The sequence below is a fragment of the Onychomys torridus genome, chromosome 3 (assembly GCF_903995425.1).
Source record: "Onychomys torridus chromosome 3, mOncTor1.1, whole genome shotgun sequence".
NCBI classification, from domain to species: Eukaryota; Metazoa; Chordata; class Mammalia; order Rodentia; family Cricetidae; genus Onychomys; species Onychomys torridus.
Genome location: NC_050445.1, coordinates 5,620,242 through 5,644,139, shown reverse-complemented (window position 1 = coordinate 5,644,139; position 23,898 = coordinate 5,620,242). Strand labels below are relative to the sequence as shown.

Here is a 23,898-nt window from a genome sequence, read left to right as displayed (position 1 = left end):
CAGGTGTAAGGTGGTATCTCAAAGTCATTTTGATTTGCATTTCTCTGATGATTAAGGATGTTGAGCATTTTTTAAAATGTCTTTCAGCCATTTGTGATTCTTACTTTGTGAATTCTCTGTTTAGCTTTTTAGCCCATATTTTAATTGGATTGTTCGGTATTTTGATGTCTAATTTCTTGAGTTCTTTATATACTGTGGAGATCAATCCTCTGTGAGATGTGGGGTTGGTGAAGATCTTTTCCCATTCTGTAGGCTGTCTTTTTGTCTTATTGACTGTATCTTTTGCCCTGCAAAAAGTCTCTCAGTTTCAAGAGGTCCCATTTATTACTTGTTGTGCTCAGTGTTTGTGCTGTTGGTGTTATATTTAGGAAGTGATCTCTGGTGCCAATGCAGTTCAAGAATACTTCCGTAGTATGCCATTTTAATAGTATTAATTCTCTTAATCTAGGAACATTGGAGGCCTTTCTATCTTCTAGTGGCATCTTCAGTTTTTTGAGTGCTGTATAGTTTTCATTGTAGATGTGTTTAATAGTTTTTGTTACATTTGTTTTTACCTATTTTTTTAAAACTTTTTTTGTTATGTCTTTCATTTTTAGTATTATAATTACTAGGAAAATAATAAGAAAATTATTATTTCTTAACTTTCTTCCCTACAAGTGTTCCAATATACTCTTCCTTTCTTTCAAATTCATAGCCTCTTTTTTTTTTTTATTAATTGTTTGGTGGTTTGAATGACAGTGACCCCATAGGCTCATAAATTTGAATGCTTAGTACTCAGTTGGTGGAACTGCTTGGGAAGAATTAAGAGGTGGTCTTATTGGAGCAGGTGTATCCCTGGGGAGTGCTTTGAGGTTTCGTAAGTCCATGCTGGTTCCAGTTAACTCTCTGTGCCTGCTGTTTGTGGATCAGGATGTTAGCTCTCAGCTACTGCTGCAGTGCTATGCCTGAATGCTGCCATGAGCCCTGCCATGATGATTGTGAATTCACCTTCTGAAACTATAAGCTCCAATAAACCATTTCTTCTATAAGTAGCCTTATAGAAGTCATAGTTCCTTTTCACAGAAGTAGAAAAGCAAGACAGAGGTTGTTACCAGGGAGTGGGCTCTTGCTGTGACAGCGCTGACCATACTGTTTTGGGGAGAAATATGTAAGACCTTGGGACTTTGGACTAGAAAAATAGTTGAATGCTCTAGGTGGCGTTTAATGAACCACCATAGTAGGAGCTTAGAAGATATTATTACTGAGAGCTATGTGGACAGTTGAATCCCAGCTCATGCGGTTTCATAGGGGAACAATATTAGCAACTAGGCTAGAGATCACTGTCATGATATTTTGGCAAAGAACATCACTGCTTTTTGCCCTTGTCTTAAGAACCTTCTTGAGGCTAAATTGAAAAGCTTTGGACTACTTTCATTGGCAGATTTCAAGACAGCCTAATATTGACTCTGCTACATGGTTATTAGTGATTACTTTTATGCAGGCCTACAATGAAAAAGAGCAAGCAGTGCAAAAAGAAATATAAAACATATAGTTTAAGGAGAAAAAGAGAAATTTAATGTTGGAACTAAGGTTTATACTGAAAGAGATAAGGAAAAATGGAATAAAGAGCTTGGTGTCCTTATTATGATACCCTACCTAGCCAATCCTGCAGCTCATGAAAGGAAAAGGCCTATGGAATTATCTGTTCCTGGAAAAGAAACAACAAAGGAAAGTTTATGCAAATCTAATGCAAGGAGCAGCCAGGCTTCATCTTAAGCATACAGCAGAGCCTGGCAGCATTGGCCATGTGGTTCTGACTTTAGAGTCATGAAGGATATAGGAATGAAAGGGTTATGGAACCTTCTTTCAAATTTAAGGAAAGCTGCTGAGGCCAACCTGTGGCAGTATAGTCCTTGTATGGAGGCCTGGAGAGGCCATAGTACAAAACTTTGAAAGTGAACTTGGATTGTGTTCGAGACCCTAATATGTTGGAGATGCTAGGGCCATGGAATACTTCCAAGAAGAGCTGCATACAGGGTAAGGAACCAGCTTGAGGGGTGTGTGTGTGTGTGTGTGTGTGTGTGTGTGTGTGTGTGTGTGTGTGTTACACTCAGCAAAACTGGAGGGGTGGAGCCGTGTAAGTCCTTTGACTTTGGATATAGAGCTACAGGATTTAGAGTTTGCCCTGCTGATTTTTGGTTTTGCTTTGGTCCAGTATTTCCTCACTATACCCCTGTTCTTTTGTTTTGGAACAGTAATGTATATTCTAGTATACTGTATGTTGGAAGTGTGAAGTATGTGATCTGCTTTTTTATTTTACAGAAGGTTTTACAATTAGGAGATTGCCTTGAGTCTCAAAAGAGACTTTGGACTTTGAAACTGTGTTTGAGACTGAAAGACTATGAGGACTTGTCTGTGAAAGACTATGGCGACTTTTGAAGTTGAACTAAATGCATTCTGTATTATATGGTCAGGGGAGCCTATAGGTACCAGGGAGTGGAATGTGGTGGTGTGAATGAGAATGGTCCCATGTATGTTTGAATACCTGGTTCTCAGTTGATGGAACTGCTTGGAAAGGATTAGGTGTGGCCTTGTTGGAGGAGATAAGTCACTAGGGGTTTCAAAAGCCCATGCCAGTCTCAGCTGTATATGACTGTTACCCAAGTGCATGGAGAGTTGAGACAAATGGATCCTAAGGGTTTACTGACCAGTCATATGATCTTTTAATATGCTGTTGAATTCCATTTATACCTATTTTATTGAGGATTTTTGCATATGTGTCCATATATTGGCTTATAGTTTTTATGTCTTACAAGATTTTGGTAGCAAGGTAATATAAGTTTTGTAGGATGAGTTTGGAAGTATCTCTTTCCTTTCTATTTTATGGAATAATTTAAGGATCTACTTTGCCTTACTTCTGCCTTTTAATTTACTGCATACTTTTTAACTTAACTCCACTTCATCAAAATTGAAGCTCAATTCCAGCACTCTGGAGGCAGAGGCAGGTGGATCTCTGAGTTCGAGGCCTGGTCTACACAGCGAGTTCCAGGACAGCCAGGGCTACAGTAGGGAAACAGCTGTATATTTATCCATCTATCCATTCATATGTCCATCCATTTGTACATGTGTGGTGCATTAATACCTGGAGCTCACTGCTTGGGTTAGAATGGCTGGCCAGTAAACCCCCAAGATCCACTTGTTTCAATTTCCCGTGCACTGGGATTGCAAATGTATGTATGTGCTAGGGATCTGAACTCATGTTCTCATGCTTGTAAAGCAAGCATTTTAACCCACTGAGCCATCTCCCTGGTCTGTTTCATCTTTCTGGTATTTAAAAAAAAATAACTGTTTTGAGTCTTTGTGTCTTTCATTAATCTGGATTTTTAAGTTTTCCTTGTCATTGGGTGATTTCAAAGAAGTACAATTTAAATTTACTTTAATTGGTAGTTAGTTTGTAAACTTTCTAAATACTTATGTCTTATATTTTGGATTAATAATGTTAAAATAAATCTGGTGCAGACTTATGAGCCTCTCAGTAATAGCTCTTGGCTCTCAGGCTGGGTAGAGATGTTTCTGGTCCTGCTTGGTATCTTTCAAATTTAGATCTTAAATAAGAAGATAAATAGTAAAATTTAATCATGATGCACCAGCTTGTATCTAAGTTGAATGTTACACCTGGAATTTAAGGCTATTAACTTTTGACAATACATATTAAACTTAGGTCACTGGGGACTAGGTCCCTCAGTTCAAATCAGGTCTAAGGGCATGGGGTTCCTAAGGGCTTGGATCACCTTCTCCATAGGCTAGATGTCACTGAGAAGTGCTGTGGGTTTCTCTGGGAGGGGTGATAGCATAACTGTTCTTCTCTGGCAGCCAAAGAAAGCTCATTGTCTTCGGAGCCCTGCTAAGCACTGAGCTCGCCCATCTTCTCCCGTCAGCTGTATCTCACCCTTAGTGGTGAGTTGCTGCAATACTTTACTCTTTTTTTTGCTTAGAGATTTGCTGTTGTGGTTCCTGGAGTACAGGGAGATTAGAAGGCATCATCGTAGCTTACTTTCAGTTCACTCATCCATAAGTGAGGTCTTGAGACCTCACACAAGAAAAAGATGTGTTCATTTGGAGAAGAACCTATGTGCAGTGCACCTTGGGAAGCCGCACAGATTTGCAGTCAGTTCTTTGGTTTCCATGCCAGTCTCTGTATTTGTGGCCAGTAGCTTTTATTCCATGTGAGCAGCACTTTTAGAATTTGTAGCTTTACCTGTACTCTTTTTTTTTTGAGCTGAGGATTGAACACAGGGCCTTGCGCTTGCTAGGCAAGCGCTCTACCACTGAGCTAAATCCCCAACCCTTACCTGTACTCTTAAATGTATTGCTTCTCCTTGGTTTCCTGCTTTGCATTCTGGCTCCTAGGGCCTTTTGTTCATTAACTGTAGCATGAATCTTAAATGGTTCTTATTAATAAAATCAAAGCTGAGACCAGTTATTGGGGTGAATGCTGGAAGATCAGAGACACAGAACAAGCCACAGCTTCCTCACCTCGCCAGTTTCTCAGCTGGTCTTGTTTCCTCAGCAAGCTTCTGAGTCCTCATCCAAAATGGGTCTCAGCTGAACTGCTGCTAGAAGCCTGAAAGCTTAACCAGCCAAATGCTACTAGTTTCTGCTCTTCATGCCTTATATATCTTTCTCTTTCTGCCATCACTCCCTGGGATTAAAGGCGTGTATCTCCATGCTGGCTGTGTCCTTGAACACACAGAGATCTGCCTAGCTCTGCCTCCCAAGTGCTGGGATTAAAGGCGTGCACCACAACCACCACCACCACCACCACCACCACCACCACCACCACCACCACCACCACCCAACTTCTGCTAAGGCTTGCTCTGACCCATTTTCTAGCCACCATTTTTGGCTCTGTATCTAGTGGCTGTCTGTTCTCTGACCCCAGATAAATTTATTAGGGTGCACAATATTTTGGGGAACACAATACCACCACAATTAACTTTCATTATTTATCATCCACTTTTATATGAACTCCCTGGAATTTCTGAAATTCCTTTCACTTTTAAATGTCATTTAAAATTCTAAACATCTTTGGTAAAAACCCCTATTCTTATTTTGGGGGGAATGTTGAAGATCTATTTTAATTTACAATTTTTCTTTTTTCTTTTTCTTTTTCTTTCTTTCTTTCTTTTTTTTTTTTAGGAGCTGAGGATCAGACACAGGGCCTTAGCGCTTAGCTAGGTGAATGCTCTACCACTGAGCTAAATCCCCAACACCTACAATTTTTATATTTGAGAATTTTATACATGCATACAATGTATTTTGATCTTGTTCATTCCCCACGTATCCCCCTAACTTTTCCCAGATCCACCCCTGACCCACTTCCAAATTAGTTTCCTTTCACCTCTTCCCTCCCCTGCCTCCATCAAGCCCATTTTATGCTGCCCATATACTTGTGAGTATGGGGCCATTCACTGAAGTGTGGTATGCCCTTAAAGAAAACTGACTGTCTCTTCCCCAGAAACCTTTAACTCTCTGTAGCTAAGGTTAAGGCTTGTGAGCCCCTCCTACTCTGTGCTGGAATCAAGTTGACTGACTTGATCTTACACAGATCTTGTTCAGGTAACCCAGACTGCTGTGAGTTCTTGAGTGCAGTGAGCCTGTCATGTCCAGAAGACAGGTTTTCTCTGGTGCTCCCCAATCCTTTGGCTCTTGTAAGAATTTCAGTTTCTTCTTCTTCTCCTTCTCCTTCTCCTTCCCCTTTCCCTTCCTCCTCCTCCTCCTCCTCCTCCTCCTCCTCCTCCTCCTCCTCCTCCTCCTCCTCCACCACCACCACCACCACCACCACCAGACCATCTATTCTTCTACTGTCCTTGGTTCTTTCACTGCAGCTAGATGTCTGCTCTGGCTCCTGCTTTTCTGTTCCTCAGCCTGTCCTTGGCTTCATTTTCTTCCCGTCTTCACGGGTCTCACTTTGGTTTGCATTTTTATAAGCCAATGCTTCTCTAGGTGTGGTCAAGGGCTTCCTGGGCCTGGAGGTTAAACCTGGGAAAATGATAGAGCCTGTGAAGAACTTGCAGAATGGAACTGGAAGAGTGCTCAGCCCAGGAGCCAGAGGAGTGCAGCTGGTAAAGGTTGAGGAAAAGAGAAGCCATGAGAGAAGGAAGGACACTACTGATGGAGGCCGAGTAACTTTTGCACCTGCAGTTTGGCTAGTAGGTCTTCACTTCCACTGCCTAGGTCCTTTGGGTACAGTGGGCATGGAGGCAGATTAGTGATTAGAAGATGAATGAATGATGAAAAGGTAGAAAGCTGTGGAAGTACAAGCTAGTATTTTGAAGAGTTTGGCTGGAGAGAGAGAGAGGGCAGGTTGGAGGGGTGCAGGAAGAGAAGCGAAGAAGTGAGATCAGGGAGAAGGGAGAGAGACAAAGTCTGAAAGTATCTGGGCTGTTAGGATCATCAGGTGGCTGATATTTCTTGGGGACTCTAGCTACATCGTCTCAGTATCAGAATTAAGCATCATGTTTGACATCATTGTCAGGCCTTAGGTGTTGGGAATTCTAGTCTGGGTTTGCCTGGAAATTTAAAGACTCTTTAATCTCATGTTGTCCCTTGCTTTTGTTATTTTGCTCTATTTTTATTTATTTATCATCTCCTTCCACTTTCCATATAGAATTTTGATTTAATAAGTTGTACCAAGGGAATGAAAGGCAACAAAAGAGGTATTTTAGACAAACCTCCTTACCCTAGCAACTAAACTCAAATATTTGTGCTCACCTTTCCCCTTTTCCTTCTTTAAAACTGAGTACATCGCTGGGCGTCAGTGGCACATGCCTTCAATCCCAGCACTGGTAGGCAGAGCCAGTCGGATCTCTGTGAGTTTGAGGCCAGCCTGGCCTACAGAGCAAGATCCAGGACAGGCTCCAAAACTACACAGAGAAACCCTGTCTTGAAAAACAACAACAACAACAACAACAAAACCCAAAAAAACCAAACAAACAAATAAACAAAAAATACTTTTGGGCTGGAGAGATGGCTCAGTGGTTAAGAGCACTGGCTGCTCTTCCAGAGGTCCTGAGTTCAATTCCCAGCACCCGCACGGTGGCTCACAACCATCTGTAATGAGATCTGGCGCCCTCTTCCACCATAAAGGTGCACATGCAGATACAGCACCATATACATACAATAAATAAATAAATTTAAAAAAAAAACAGAGGACATCATAATGGGCTGTCAATAGATAATAACTAAATTACAGCATGTCCACTGATGCTTGGGGCATGCTTAGGAAGCACCAGCAGCAGGGGCAGTGGGGTACACACCTTGTCAAGGTGTCATCTGAGGAAGGGTTGTGGGACAGAGGATAAGAGATTCAGACATCTGAGAGTTGGCTTGAGAAGCAAAGACAATAGTGATCCCAAGAGTCTGATGTGGGATGGGTCTGGTGTGCTCAAATGAAGAGGAAAATAGGAGATGAGAGCGGAGATCAGTGCAGCTGTCCTCTTCCTTCTCCTTCCCTCCTCTCAGGCCCTACTCCTTTCTCTTTCTAGCTCTTCCCAGAATCTACACCAGCTAGGTTTTTGTCTCCACTACAACTCTTGTCGAAGTTGCAGTGACTTCCCAGTTGTCTACTGCACCACCATCATTATTATGGTCCTCCCCCTCTCCTCTTTTTCTCCACTCCCCCCTCATTCCCCGCCCCTTCATTCAGAAAGATTGTCAGTCCCTCAGCTTCGCAGTTATTTCAGCATTATTCCATTTCCCTCTTCTGTTTTTTGGCTGCTGGATCATTCATCCTGTTTTCTGTGACTTTTCTCATCTTTACAAAAGCCTCCTGACTTTGAATCCCTCCTCCTCACCACCCTTTGTTCTGTGCAGCACTAGGGAAGGACCCTAGAGCATTGCTTTAGCTGGCACTTCTCTTTCTAGCTCTTCCTGGAATCGATCCACTGTAGCCAAGCCTTTGTCTCCAGTACTCCAGAAAAACGGCTCTTGTCAAGGTTGCAGTGACTTCCATGGCACCAAACCCAGTTGCCAATCCTCTTTCCTCATCTTGCTTGGCCATCAGCAGTATTTGACACTGTTGCAAATTCCCCTTCCTTCATGTGGGTCAGGAGATGTGCAGGCCCTCGCTCGGTGCCCCGCCCTGGTGGCTGTTTCTTTGGCAGCCTCTAAACTGATGCTGAACATCTGAGAGTTGCGCTTTGTCTTCAGACTTCTCTTCTCTGCCTGATTTTGCATCTCAGCCTTAGGACATTGTGTGTCATCTGCTGATTATTTTTTATTTTTTAGGTTGAAACTATCCTTTCCCTCTGAACAGTATAGATTTGTATACAGACCTACTCACTCAGCTTTCCACCTTCATAGTGTATACCTCAAACTCAGCAGAGCCCTTTCCTCCTCCGGACCATTCCTTTTGTAATCTTTCCTGACTGAGGGCTTAGCAACTCAGTCTTTCCAGTTTCTCAGGAACTTTGTATTTATTTTTACGAGTCCTAGCAGGCCTGCTTTCAAAGCATTCACAACTCAATCATTTCTTAATGCCTCACTCCACAGGTCTGAGTGATGGCTCTTCTGCGGTTTTTTTTTTTTTTTTGTGCTCAGTTGCTCAGTTCTTTCCTGGTCTCTGCTTCTAGGCAACTAGGGTGATTTTCTTCACTGAATCTGATCATGTCACCCCTCTGTTCCCAATCTTACATGGATTCCTGTCTTCCTCAGGGTAAGAGCCAACCTGGCAGTTACCATGTGTAAATACCAGCACCTGGAACAAAGTCCTCTGTGCACTGGACTCCTGTTAATCCCTAGGCTCATCTCTTATTCTTCCCTTTTGGTTGAACACACCAGAGGCATCTTGTCTCAGGACCCTGACATTATTATTGTCTCTGCATCACACACTGCTAGTCTTGCTCCTCTTGTCCCCTCATTCATCCTCAGATGACATCCTGCTGAGATGAGCCGCCACTGTTGATGGTACTCTCTATTTTCCTAGGCCCAGACTGACCATCCTTAGACACACTGTAATTTACTTATCTGTTATCTATTTGTATTGTTATTTCTCTTTCTGGAATGTGAGTGTCACAAAGGTGCACCTTTACCCACTAGTATCCCTAGTATTAAAATGGGTTCCTGGATATAGTAAGCCCCACAGATAAACTCAGCCAGCCTCTGCCAGCTACCTGACGTCAGACTTTAACCTTATGGCTCATTGTTTTATTGCCAAGTTACTCTTCTTTCCTTGCTCTTGGAGCCTGACTTCCACTGCATTGTAGACCATTATTTCTTCTTTTGTTTAATTTTTAAAAATATTTTTATTTTATAATTAATTTAATTTTATATATCAGCCACAGATTCCCATGTCCTCCCTCCTCCCACCCCCCAGCCTTCCCTTGCAATACACTCCCCATTCCCACCTCCTCTAGGGCAAGGTCTCCCCTGGGGATTCAGCCAAGCCTCGTAGATTCAGTTGAGGCAGGTCCAGTCCCCTCCTTGCACCAAGGCTGAGCAAAGTGTCTCAGCATAGGCCCTAGGTTCCAAAAAGCCAGTGTATGCATCAAGGACAGGTCCTGGTTCCACTGCCTGGGGGCCTCCTAAACAGTTCAACTGTCTCACTTATCCAGAGGGCCTGGTCCAGTTTCATGGGGGCTTCTCAGCCATTGGTTCACAGTTCATGTGTTTCCACTAGTTTGGCTATTTGTCCCTGTGCTTTTTCCAATCATGGTCTCAATATCTCTTGCTCATATAATCCCTCCTCTCTCTCACTGATTGGACTGATGGAAGCAGATGCAGAGATCCACCGCCAACCCCCAGGTGGAGCTTCAGGATACCATTATTTCTTTATGTTTCTTCACCATTTGGTTTTCCTTTTGACCCATTTTCTGTGCTTCAGAGGATTTCAGGAGGAGGTTCTAACTCTACTAACATCCTCTTGTTAGCCTGGGTTCCTAGCAGTCTTCAGGCTTCAGAACAAGTGCTAGGTTGTCTTTTACCACGCTCCCTCATGTATTGAGAATATGGACACTCAGTTTGTAGTGCTCCTCTCCATTTTCAATGTTGTTTTCTAAGTGGTATCATTACACGGGTGACAACCACCCAGGTCCAGAGTCTTTGTTAGCATATTCCACCAACTCATCCTGAGAGGTCCATAGATATCAGCTTTCTGAAAGACTTCATATTTTTTCCATGCTCCATAAGCTTGACTGAGGCTTTGTTTTTAGCATTTGGTCTTTGATGGATATCCTGTTTCTTGACCTTCTCTGTTTACCCATTTGTTGCCCCAGCTCTGACAAAAGGAGTGCATTGTAGGCATAATGACTCAAATAAAAATGGGCAAAAGACCTGAGTGGACATTTCTCAAAAGAAGACAGACAAATGGACAACAGGTGTATGAAAATGTACTTAGACTCCTTTGTCATAGAGAAATGGAAAGGAAGACTCACCTCATACCTGTTGGAATGGCTGCTTCCAAAGAGCAAGAGAGAAGTGCTGTTGAGGACATGGAAAAAAGGAAGCCTTGTATATTACTGGCATCAAAACAGCTGGCATACCCTCCAGAATGCAAAGCAAATATGCCAAGTGGTCCACCTCTTCCATTCTGGATTCACATTCAAAGAAAATGAATTGATTTATGAGAGACTCTGTGCTCAGGGTGTCACCATGTGAGGTTACAGAAACAATTGATGTGTGTGTCAGTAGATGAATGGGTAAAGAAAATGTGGTAATCCTTACATGTACCATTTAGCCTTAAGGAAATTGTGCCATTTGGGACTACAAGGGATAATCTGGGAATAGTCTGCCAAGTGAAGTCTGCATATATAGAAAAACAGGTACCAAATAATCTCATTTGTACATGGGATCTAAACAATTTGAGCTCATAGAGGTAGAGAGTAGAATAACAGTTCAGGGATCAGAAAGAGAGCTTCCAGGTTGAGGTGTGGCCAATGGATGCCAGAGTTCCTTAGAGTGTGAGTTTAGTAGGCCTGCTGTGTGACATAGTGATGTGGTGAAGAACGGTGCACTGTATGTTAAAAACCCAAGAGTATATTGTAAGTTCTAATCAGTAAAGATGTTAAGCTGACTCTCCTCCCTCCATTAATTAGCACAATGGAGGAGGGCACTGCTGTGCATGGGTAGCAGAACCTGAGATCATATATAGTAATATCATGCAGTTTTTATTAGACAGAGTAATATGAATTAAACCACAGCTGAACAAAGAATTTAACTTTGATTTGTGGTGTGTTTATTGAAGTTATTTTTATCCATATTGATCTGTGATGCTTCTTTTATGCTAAAGCTTCATGTGATTGACTCTGTCAGGTTGTGTTACTTGCACATCCTTTACATATTAGCGAAGCTCTTAGAATGCCTTGCTTTTCAGGAGGGCAATTGTACTCATTGGTTTCAGTCTTCAGAATTGTTGATGATAGTTTGGCTTTTCACACTTCCACATGACTTTGAAAAACATTTGATCAAGTTATGAAAAGAGAAATTCTCCAGTGGGCTTTCTCACCAAAATATTATTAAACTAGGATACTGCAGATCTTCAGAACTGACCAGTTCACATACATTAATATTTTTTATCAAAATGTTACATTTGTGAAATGTCCAAAATTTTTACTTTTCAATAGTTTAGATCCTTCATTTTCTTTTGTTAGTTATAAAAATGTTGGGCAAAATGTAAATGACCTGTTAAATTTTATTTCAGATATGTTTTCTTCTTTTTGCCATTCTGTACATCGTTTCCTACTTCATCATTACAAGATACAAGAGAAAATCAGGCAAGTAGAAACAGTTTTGTTACAGCTTTCACCAGAGCTGCCCGTGTGAGGTGTATGGGCACCACCCACACACTGCCGTACAGCCATGCTGAATATGCTGGTGGCTGAAGTAAACAGTTGCCTGGTACTAAGAACACTAAAAATAACCCCTAGGGAACTTGACTATCCTCAGGGTCACCTTACTAGACCAGAGTCCTTGATTATCACAATTCTCATGTCCAACTAAGAATAGTGTTGGCTATATAGTACCTGGGACATCCAGAGTTTATGAGGGTGATTGGTTCCTTCTGGCTGGTTCTAACTGAGCATCCTATTCACCCCAACCTCCTTCATTTTCTCACTACAGAACTGTCTCGCCATCTCTTTCTGTCTGTCTCTCTCTGTTTCTTTCTTTCACTCTTTTTAAGACAGATGTATTGATTTATTTACTTATTTTTGTTTTATGTGCTATGAGTGTTTTGCCTGTGTGTGTGTTTGTGCACTGTGTACATGTCTCATGTCTGCAGAGGCCAAAAGAAGGTGTTGGATCCCCAGGAACTGGAGTTACAAATGGCTATCAGCCTCCATATAATTGCTGAGAATCAAATCTAGGTCCTCTGCAAGAGCAGCAAGTGCTCTTAACTGCTGAGCCATCTCTTCAGTCTGTTTTCCTTCTCCAAAGCAATGTAGAATTTACAGTATCCATAATTGTACTGGTATTTAATTATATAGTATCCTTGTATTATTCCATTTTGTCCTGAGTTAATCATTTTCATGTTTTTATGTCTGTATTATTTTTTAAATTCACACATTTTTGGTTAAAGTTTTATATGTACTCTAGCAGATGCTTTATTGCCTTCTGGTAATTCTCCACTTTTTTTTTTGAAATAATATTTTTTACCTGTGGTGCTGGCTTGGTGGCTGATGCTGTATGATACTTAAAGGTTCTTTGATATATTATCAACTCATCAAACTCAAGAGAAATAAAGAAATAGCTCTTGTTGCACTATGTTGTTTCAGAGCTGTTACCTGGCTCTGTGAATGTTTGGAAGTGTTCACTGGATCATGTAATCTGCCAAATATGTGAAGATCTGCAGATTTAAGACAGTGCCTTAGTTTTAAAGATACTTGGTCACATGGGTCATAGATTACATGAAGAGAAAGGAGAGGGTTTGAGTGAAAAACATAAACACATTGTTTAAGGGGAGTTAAGGATGATGCACAGGAAAACTGTAGACTTAGATGATCTTCAGGTTAATCCAGTAGTTTCAGGGAGTGACAAAGACTGTAGACCTTGATGGTGGAACAGAATGGCTGTGGATAAGAAAGTAGTGACCTTTTCTGTAGACTTGGTGATGGATTAGGTATGGGAATATCAGGATGAAAATTAGTCCTGAATATGATTTTGTGGTGTCTTTGACTGTAAAGTTGTTTTGGGAAGTCTGTGATTCATGATAGACACTACAAAGAATGGCCGAAACTCACTACTGACACTGAGGCAGATGAGCTCCCAGAGGTTCTGAGATCCAAGGAGAGCCTGTCAGGACACAAGACAAATGAGAAGCTGGAAGGTCTGGGAAAGTTCTGCAATACTTATGTACTTAGGCAGTCTCTTTGGCTGGTCAGTTTATGAGCAAGGACAAAAGAGATGGTGGTGAAGAGGCCTGAGAAAGGAAGAGGAGAGAAGATGGTATCCTAATGAAGTCTGCTTGGTAACTAAAGAGACACGGAAAATGATATATATTTTTTTCTGTCTATAACTTAGACAGTACTTTCAAATTGTTGAGGTGATGCTATCCAAGATAATTCAGGGTGGTTTAAGAAAATATTAGCATTTCATTTGCCAATGAAAATTCAAATTAAAGAAAAGCAGGTAAGTTCTAAGAGTATGACATTTTATAATAGAAGTATCTGTTGGCTATTAACAGCCATAACATTTCATTCACAAGCAGCTTATTCTGACATTGTCTACCTTCATTTCACAATCATCCTGTGGTTCTAAGTTTTATTTTCTTGAGATTATGTGTTTATAAAATTTTCATTTACATTTGTCAGTTAATCAACACTTAAAAAAATCACAATGTATATACCACTTAACATGTTATAATGAAATTTATATATGGGTCTTTGTTGAGGTCTACAAAATTCTCTTTGAAAGTCTTTTTCATCCAGTAATTGAATTTTTAAAACTTTATATTTTTGGTACATTTTTTAGATAAATTAATGAAACATTTTGTTGGAGATAAAATAGTAACACTATAAACATTTATTTTTGCAGATGAACAAGAAGATGAGGATGCTGTAGTCAACAGAATATCGTATGTATTCATCTTAGTTAGGTTTACTTTTGTTGTGAGGAGACACTATGACCACAGCAACTCTTATAAATAAAAACATTTAATTGAGGGGGCTTGCTTATAGTTTCAGAGGTTCAATTGATTATCATCAGGATGGGGAGCATGGAGATACCAGCATGCAGATACGGTGCTGGAGCTGAGAGTCCTACATCTTGACTCAGGCAACAGGAAGTTGACTGACTCACACTGAGCGAAGCTTGAGAAAAGAGACCTCAAAGCCCACTCCCACAGTGACTTTCTCTAACAAGGCCACACCTCCTAATAGTGCCGCTCCCTTTGGGGGCATTTTCTTTCAAACCACCACAGTATTTTAAAATTTAATTGTTCTGTTTATAGTTTTGAAGTTAGAGTCTGAAGGAAATAATTGCCTAAAGTACTAATCCTTATTAGTCATATTCTTAAAAAGCACATGCAAGCAAATATACATGGTTACTTTAGAGCTGATTGTCTCTTGCTAAAATGTGTTTATTCAGGCTGAGTGTGGCACATGCTATTAATCCTATTAATGGTAAGGGGGAGGTGGGATGATCAGGAGTTCAAGGCTAGCCTCAGCTACATAGTAAGTAAGGCTAGTGTAGGCTACATGAGACCATATTTCTTTCCTCTGCTAAGTGCTTAACGAAATGGAAGATTTTATCTTCAGGAGATTTAATGAGGAAAAGAGCTTAAAGGTGGAAGAGTTGTTCAAGAAAGACCTAGTTTGGTATAGTGGGCACAGGCTTGTGGTCTCAGCACTCTAGAGGTGGAGACATGAGGATTGAGAGTTTGCGGACAGCCTGGGCCACACAGCAAGACCCTGAGAAGAAGGGCAATCAGTCAAGCTGTCTTTTTGCCTTGTGCCCTGAGCTGACTCTCTGAAGCACGCAGCAGGTGGACTTTTGGTCAGAGTGACATTGGTCTGCTGAGAGTGCAGAGAGGCCTGGCCACCTTGTTGCGACATGATGGAAGTGCACTTTAACTTTTGAAGTATCAAACTGAATGGCAAACAGTTAAGTTCTTTCTATTAGATTTTGCCTATTAAATGTGAAATCTGAGGCTGAAGAGATGACTTAGTGGTTAAGAGCACTGGCTACTCTTGTAGAGGACCTGGGTTTGACTCCTACAATCCGCATGGTAGCTTACCACCATCCCTAATTCCAGATTCAGGGAATCCGAAGGGTGGCAGGGTCTCCATGAGAGTGTCAGTGTCACCACAGATAAAGAGGGTGTCCATGCCATGGGGAGCCTGCTAGAGGTGTGAGCTGAGTTGGGGAAGGAGGGTGTCTTGAGTGTCAGGACATTCAGTCCAGAATGGGGAGCCACCCAGACAGGATAGTCCCTTGTAATGGTGGGGAGGCTTGATTAAGGTCAGTAGGAACCAAACATTAAGGGAAAAGGAGAAAACAAAAATGACCACTAAATCGTTGTTTGGAGTCGAGGTTGTGTCATTGTGAACACATGGTTTTCAACACCTACAAGAAGTAGAACTGCAGTATAGAAGTGAGTGTGGCCATGTGTTTGTACATGCAGAGTGCAAGCTCTGTGCTGCAGCTTTGTCTGCCTCCTGAGGATATCTCCCAGTATCAGAGATTTGATATAATGCCCAGGCCATGTTTAACTAGAATTTTCCACTAAGTAGAACCTCAAAAAGGGTAATAGGAGGGCTGGATAGGGAAAGGCCAACATTAAATTTATGTTTGTACAGAATATAAGAATGTAAGAATTATTGGGATGTTTTAAAGGAAACAGCCCTTTAAGGGTCCTCACACCAAATTGGAGACAATTTAAATATCAAAATAAATAATTATTGTAATAGATTTGAAGCCACTGCATAGAGTAGGGCAGTCTTGAGTCCATCTTTATAGAAACCAGTAGATGAATGGACTGGAAGTTTGGCAAGAACAGATTTTTCTTGTAGTTTCAAACTTAGCTTTCCACAGACTACTAATGGAAAGGAAGAGTGTCTCAGAGTAGAGCATCCTTGTAGTTACTGCCTTGACCTGGGACCAAGAATACGGGGTCAGTGGAGAGACAGCAACCCCAAGTCACCTGTGGCCCGCAGAGAAAAATCAGAGCAGATGCCTTGTGGACACCAAACGACACCTGATGAAGACTGATTTCCTCATTTCCCTGTCCAGCCTGCCTTCTGCACATCACAAGACACCATCCTTCTAGTTTAGGCCCCCAGCCTCTCACGTGCCTTTGACTCCCCTCTCCAGCTTTTTGCCAGGAGCCATGTTGGCTCTGTGTTCAGAATCTGACTTGTTTTACTCTTGCTGCTTCAGTTTTCCTTACTTGTTTTATTTTCTGTAGTGCCTATTATTTAAAATATATTATGCAGTTATCCATTCAATATTTTATTGTTTTTTTAATCTGATGCTCTTGTAGCATTAAGTGATGCTTCACTAAAAAGCTGTGTGAAAGACAAAATATGTCTTGTTTACTATTTTAACATGTCAGGTACAGTGCTGACTTAGAATCAAGTATTTGTAAATATCTGTTTAGTGAGTGCGCATCACTAATAGATTCCTGGGTCAGTCTGTGGTGTGTACACTAGCAGTAGCCTTTTCAGATGGTTGCTTGTGGGTGATCCTGATGGTAATACATTCTGATGTCCCCACTGGTCAATAACCACTGGTCAGAGTGAGCACTTGGAGGTTGAATTCACAAGGCATGCCTTAATTAATTAGCCAGATAAAGGCTGTGACAGTTACTTTTCTTATCACTGGGACAAAACACCAGACAGAAGCTAATGAAGGAGGAAGGGTTTATTTTTATGCAGTTTCACAGTCCACAGTGTTGGCAGTGTGTGTCAGTGTTTTGTTACCTGCAGGTGGACCAGAAAATAGAGCAAGCATCCAGGCTGGAACCAGAGGTGGGTGAAACTTAGTGACCTATTTTTGCCAGCCTTACTTCATGGAGATACAGCAGTTTTTAAATGGTCTCACAAATTGTGGAATTTGTCCTCAAAACATAAGCCTGTGGGGGACATTTCAGATTCAAACCCAAACACCTAGGATAGCATGTTGGTACATTTCACAGAGTATGCAGATAGAAAGGAGGGAATGCTGAAGAAGCTGTAGGATTTCAAGAAGGAAGTGTTTATCCACTTGAAATATCTAAGGTCCAACATTCGAGGTCCTGGGCTTTGCTACCTGGAAGTGTGTGTGGCAGGCTTGTTGAAGTAATTTACTGTGATCTGTAGATGATGGCTTTCTGAGCCACTGGTAACATTTAGCATCCAAATAAATTCACACATCCTCCTGCTTAAGGAGGTAATCACAAATATTCAAGGAAATAGTTTTGTTTTACTACTACCATAATCACAGAAGGTACAATATTCTGGATGTAGGATTTTTTACTACTCCATTTTAGAAGGTGGCACTTCTGAAAGGGTGTGTTTTATGATTGCACACACAATGTCTCTACTATACCTTTCCAGTTCAGGGCCTTATTTTAAGGACCCTTTGTCATTATTAACTCTACACGAACCTTTTATGAGTGGCACTTTGTAGGCAACAAAAGCGTTTTTCTGCTTTCTGGATAAGTCTAACACAGTAACAGTGTGGAGTGGAGGCTCCATAGCTGTTGAAAAGCAGCATTATAGTAATGTGACATATGCACTGGATTTTCTGGGCCACTTGTGACCTGCTGCTTTATCTCTTTGTCTCATAAGTGAACTCCTTTTGTCAGGTCATGGGTTCTAGTATTGGATTTGGAAGTTATTTTGGCCTGGTATGTGGTCAGAGTGTTATGGGAGATAAGAGGAAAGATGAACTGATTTACTGAGAGGAACAAGAAGGTAGGAATTGAGGGACACACGGCAAGCAAGTGGCATTTGAGGTCTGTTGTGCTATTCAGGCACATCTGCCATGTGGAGTGTTGTAGGGACACCCTAGAGAAAGAGAGCAGCCTGTAGGCAGAGGCCTGGGAACCACACAACCTGTTGAAGGTTAGGAAACAGTTGGGGAATGAGTATAAGATGAAATATGTTCTGTTGAGGGGCTTAGAGTGTTGGGAGAGCTGTGTAGGCCCTTGGGATGGTGAGTGTTGGGATTCAACCTTGGCGTTGGCATTGGTAGGGATGATGGTAATGAAGGTGATGCTCCTCTCTGGGCTGGAACTGGCCATCCACTCCAGGTGAGCAGCTTTTCTGAGTACTTTTCTGGGACATGTGCTCTTCATTCTTTGGATCAGTTCATGATGATGCTTTGTCTGAGCTGAGTTTTGTTTGGAGTGTTCCATTGATCTACATTAAATAGTTGGCCTTTATTTACCGAACTCGGGTTTCTAGGGTACTTATGCCTGTGTAGGCATGCATTTCTGCTTTTTGCCACAGGATGACATTGAGTGCAAGGTGGGACATTTACTAAGCCTTTCAAGACAGGGTTTCTCAGCCGGGTGGTGGTGGTGGTGGCAGCGGTGGTGGCGGCGGCAGCGGCGGCGCATGCCTTTAATCCCAGCATTTGGGAGGCAGAGCCAGGCGGATCTCTGTGAATTCGAGGCCAGCCTGGGCTACCAAGTGAGTTCCAGGAAAAGGCACAAAGCTACACAGAGAAACCCTGTCTCAACCTCTCCCCTCACCCCCCCAAAAAAGACAGGGTTTCTCTGTGTAGTCCTGGCTATCCTAGAACTCACTCTGTAGCCCAGGCTGCCCTCAAACTCAGAGATCCGCCTGCCTCTGCCTCCCGAATGCTGGGATTAATGGTGTGTGCCACCACCACTTTTCCTTACTACTGTGACTTCTAAAATTTTTTTTTTATACTTTATTTTCACATTCTTTCATTATTAACGTCATTGTTATGGATACTTAAGTTCTGTCTTTAATGCTAATCGAGTTTCCTTTGCCGTTACTGCTACTATGCTGCTGCCTACCCTGCCTCCTTTCTTCCCTTCCCTTCCCTCCCTTCTCCTTGACCTTTTCCTCCTTTCTCTCCCCCTCTCCCCATCCCCTTTCTTTTCTGAGACAGGGCATCACTAATGTTGCCCTGGCTGGCCTCGAACTCTCAATGTAGACTAGGCTGGCTTGAACTCACAAAAATCTACCTTCCTCTGTCTTGCTATTTATTTTTTAAAATATTTTTCAAAATTAGGTGTTTGTTATAAAAAATTGAAAGCTTTTCAGAAATGTGTAGCTGGGAAGTGAAAGTCCCTCATGATTGCACTCTGTCCTATGGGTTGTTATAAATAATAATGGATTTTTGGAACAACACATTTCCTGATGACATATAAGCATTTCTTGGTGTGAATAGAGACCCTGCTTTGTATTTATTGTCAATGTTTTTCTTCAGTTTGTTTTGTTGACTTTATCTAGTTTAGATCCTTTATACACATTGAAGCTGTATTATTTAAGAAGTATTGAAGTAGTGTTGAAATATTGGTTAGTATTATTTACTACTTCTCTGGTATTTACTACTATAATTTAACCTTGTTTAATGAGATACCAGGAGGTGGTGAGTTGGCTGTGTGTTAAGATATTTGCTCTGTAAGCCTGGAGACCTGAATTCAATATTGGAATCTGTGTAAAGGTAGGAGAAAACAGACTCCATATAGTTGTCCTCTGATCGTACATGCAAGCCATGTCACCCCCCACACACATATCTTCTCTCTCTCTCTCTCTCTCTCTCTCTCTCTCTCTCTCTCTCTCTCTCTCACACACACACACACACACACACACACACACACACACACGTAATAATTTCTTAAAACTGTGCAGCATGCAGCACTCTCTTCAGTATATAGATCTTGTTATGGATTTGACCTGGTTGCACTTTCCAGATCCTCCGCATGCCATTGTCGCTCAGTTGCAAATCTGAAATGGGATTCTTATGGAATACACTGGCTCTTGCTTTCGTGGTCACTACTTCCCAGACCCCAGTGATGATGCCTCTTCTCTCTTGCAGGTTGTTTCTGAGCACCTTCACTCTAGCGGTTTCAGCTGGAGCTGTTTTGCTTTTACCCTTCTCAATCATCAGCAATGAAATCCTGCTTGCTTTTCCTCAAAACTACTATATTCAGTGGCTAAATGGCTCCTTGATCCATGGTTAGTATATATTACTTGATTCAGTCATGACTAATGCTTGGATTTTTAACTACACTGTAAGTTACAGGTTTTTCTTAGTTTCCTTTGAAATTTGTAGCTTCTTCCAGTAAACTATTGTCTTATTAGGGTTTCTATTGCTGTGATAAAACACCATGACCAAAAACAACTTGGGGAGGAAAGGATTTATTTCAGATTACACTTCCACATCAGAGTCCATCATCACTGAGGGAAGTCAGTACAGGAACCTGGAGGCAGGAGCTAATGTAGAGGCCATGCAAGAATTCTTATTGGCCTGCTTCTCAAAGTATGCTCAGTCTATTTTCTTAAACACTCCAGGACCAGCTGCCTAGGGATGTCACTGTGCCCATTGGACTAGGTCCACCCACATCACTAATCAAGAAAAGTCCCCACAGACCTGCCTACAGGCCAATCTTATGGAGGAATTTTCTTAATATTCCCTTTGCCTACCTATGACTAGGTTTATGTCATGTTGACAAAAAAATTAACCAGTACAACTATTGAAGTCCTCTGTGAAGTCAGAAACTAGCTTTTACTTCTTACATTGTTAGTTTTAGTTTGCTATTATCTTTTATTTAACTAAGAAACAGTTCTTATATTTACTATAAGTTTTGCACTCCTTTGTGTGTGTGTGTGTGTGTGTGTGTTGAAATATGTCTCACACGATAGCCTTAGCTGGCCTGGGATTTGCTTGTAGGCCTTGAACTCAAGGTAGTTCTCTTGTTTCAGCCTTTCAAATGTTGTGATTACAGATGTGAGCTACTAGTCTGTGTATTTACTAGATTTTTTAAAAAAAGATTTATTTATTTATTATGTATACAGTGTTCTGTCTGCACGTATCCCTAAAGGCCAGAAGAGGGCACCAGATTTCATTACAGATGGTTGTGAGCCACCATGTGGGTGCTGGGAATTGAACTCAGGACCTTTGGAAGAGCAAGCTGTGCTCTTAACCTCAGAGCCATCTCTCCAGCCCTATTTACTTGATTTTGATTCATTTAATAGGAAAAGACTTTTTGGTTCTCTGGTTAGGTCAGAGGACCTCAGTCTCCATTGAAGATCTGATAGAACCGAGATTGTAGTTGTGTTTTGTTTTTTTTAGTTATTTTAAAACACTGTCAAGTTAAAATTTTAATCTGATTTAAAAAGTAATGATGGTGTTTGGGTATGGTGGCACATACCTTAATCCCACCACTGGAAGGCAGAGGCATGTAGCTCTTTGTGAGTTCCAGGTTATCTAGGACTAGATAGTGAGACCATGTCTCTCTCTCACATGTACACACACACACACACACACACACACACACACACACACACACACAAGACAATGCAGGTCACAAGATCTCTTTCTTTGAAGTGAGGTAGATCTATAGTACAGCTTTGGGCAGGCCACTGTGTTGCCTGTCCTCAGGTCTTTACTCTCTTAAGTAGAGTAGTTAATGCACATTGCATGCTTGCTTTTAGGAATATATCAAGTAGAGAATACCTGCCTTTAATAGGCACTGAGTGTGTGATAACTGTTGTATGAATGTCTCCTATGCTAGGATAGTTCCTTATCGTGTCTGTTAGACTGGATTATGGTGCTTGGGTGCTTGGATATAGCTGTCTTACTCTTCCTGTCCTTACCATTCCTATTTTCTTAGTGTTGAATTTTGTGGCTATTACTGTTGATTATGGTATTAATATTGTCAAGCTATTTTATTATGTTTATATGGAAGGCTAGATACATTGTTTATGAACACCAAAGGCAGGTAAAATTGGGCCACTTCATTCTGAGATATTTTTGTGTGGACACAAATCATTTCCTTTATCCCACTGAAGATGTTTTATAATAATGAAAACACTTTATGAAACCGTATCTCGAAGAATAGTCAGTATTTACTTTTTTGTTTTTGTTGTTTGAGACAGGGTGTCTCTGTGTAGCCCTGGAACTCGCTCTGTAGACCAGACTGGCCTCAAACTCAGAGATCCGCCTGCCTCTGCTTCCTGAGTGCTAGGATTAAAGGTGTGTGCCAGCACCACCCTCCAGCTGTATTTACTGCTTTTTAAGCTAAAGGATTTCAGATTATTTTCTAATTTAGAAGCCTTTTTTGAGGTAAAATGGTAAAATGTCTTCCTTTAATGAAAATTGGCTGACTTGCCATTCGACTTAGAAGAGGTTGTATCTCAGGTATCTTGTTTGTATTATATAATTTCCCTAGTTGGTGTTTGAGAGGTGGAGTTGCTTCTCCTAGCACTGCCTGGACTCATGCTGGCTGCTGGGAAGGCCCAAACCGCCTTGGCTGTGAATTACAACTTCCTTTTCAGTTGCTGTCGTGATATTTGTGCTGAAGCCTCCAGAGTGGCAGTGAGTCTGAAGCCATCATCAGGGTCATGTAGTTGCTGTGAACCAGCAAACTGTCATCCAGAAGTACAGTTCTGTGTGACACAGAAGTAAGGGTTTTGTCTTCTCTTTTGGTGGAAGTATAGGAGGCACTTTCTATACTTGGATGCTGTTGCTGAGAAGAGGACTCTGGGTGTGAGGAGGGGCAGCTGTGCTTCCAGCTGTGGCTTTCTTTACTGAGCACAGCAGTAGCATGTGCTCACTCTAGAATGAGTAAGAATACCAAAGCATACAAAGTAGGAAATGCCATTTGCTCTTTTTGTAGTACATGTATGCATCATGTGTTCATAGCACATGCAAGTTGGATCTTTTCAAGCACTGAATCTGTGCAGATCATTTTTCTTCTTATCGTGTTCTTTGAAAACATTTTTAGTGCCTGTGCCAAAGCTCTGTGTATGTTCACCTGGCAGCCTTCAGTTACCATGTAGTTTCAGAGTGAGACCACTTATTCTCCAGTGACTTCTGACACATCCGAGATGAGGGCTGCGTACCTCAGCCACTGAGCAGCCTTCTCTCCTGCAGGCCCTTCCTTAAAAGTCTACTGCTGGGTATCTAGGGGGTTTTCCTAGTGACATTTGAGTTTCTCATGATTTGCAGAGATAATTAGGATCAAAAATATTAGGCTGAGAAATACAATTGCCAAACTATTTTATAGAAATACTTGCTTATATTCTTCTGACAGATTGTGTAGGTACCTTTGTTTCTAACATAAACCTAGCAGCATCAAATACTGTTGCCAAAGATATGACTAAGAAGTAGTTATTATGATTATCATTAGAAAAATTAGTGATCTTTCAATTTAATTTTGTCTACAGACATCTAGTACATACATAATTTGTCATGTTCCTTCCTTTTCTTTTTTTATATTCAAGCATGTGATTTCTTTATATATAAAAGTAAACCTCTATAAATGTTTTTATAGTTGCTATTTTGATTTGTATACTCTTTGGGGATCTGGAGTTTTTATATTTTTGTGTTGCCTGGTCTTTTTCTTCCTTTGATTTCTCTAATTGTTTTTCTGTGTAAAAGATCCCCTCTCACCGTGGATGTTAACAAACGCTACCTTTCTTCTTGTAGCAGTTTTGTTTGACTGGACTGTTTACTCCATCTGGAGTTTACAGAGTGGTTTTGTCCATCACCCTTCAAAGCTCACTGTCCTAGCCACCACTTTACCAGCCCCCTCTAGTGTCTTTAATGATAGCTTTTTATTTTGGAAGTTATCCTGTGAGGTTCTGTTTCTTGGCTTTGGTGTCAGCTAGATCTGGCTTTGAATTTCAGCTCTGGGTTTTACTCTTAGTAACCTTGAGCAAATTGTTTAAGCTTTTCAAGTCTGAGTGTTTTATCTGAAGAATGAGCAGAACAAGAACTAGTTGATTGCATTTTTATGTGTGG

At 41.2% G+C, this 23,898-nt stretch overlaps 1 protein-coding gene across 1 annotated transcript in view; it reads left to right on the top strand.

Annotated features, from left to right (window-relative positions):
• Lmbr1 (limb development membrane protein 1) overlaps positions 1 to 23,898 on the top strand; it is a 120,814-nt gene that overhangs the window by 19,752 nt on the left and 77,164 nt on the right. Inside the window, exons 2-4 of the mRNA XM_036181005.1 lie at positions 11,678 to 11,750; positions 14,008 to 14,047; positions 19,969 to 20,108. Coding sequence (XP_036036898.1) covers positions 11,678 to 11,750; positions 14,008 to 14,047; positions 19,969 to 20,108 — 253 coding nt within the window. The remainder of the gene's footprint in view (positions 1 to 11,677; positions 11,751 to 14,007; positions 14,048 to 19,968; positions 20,109 to 23,898) is intronic.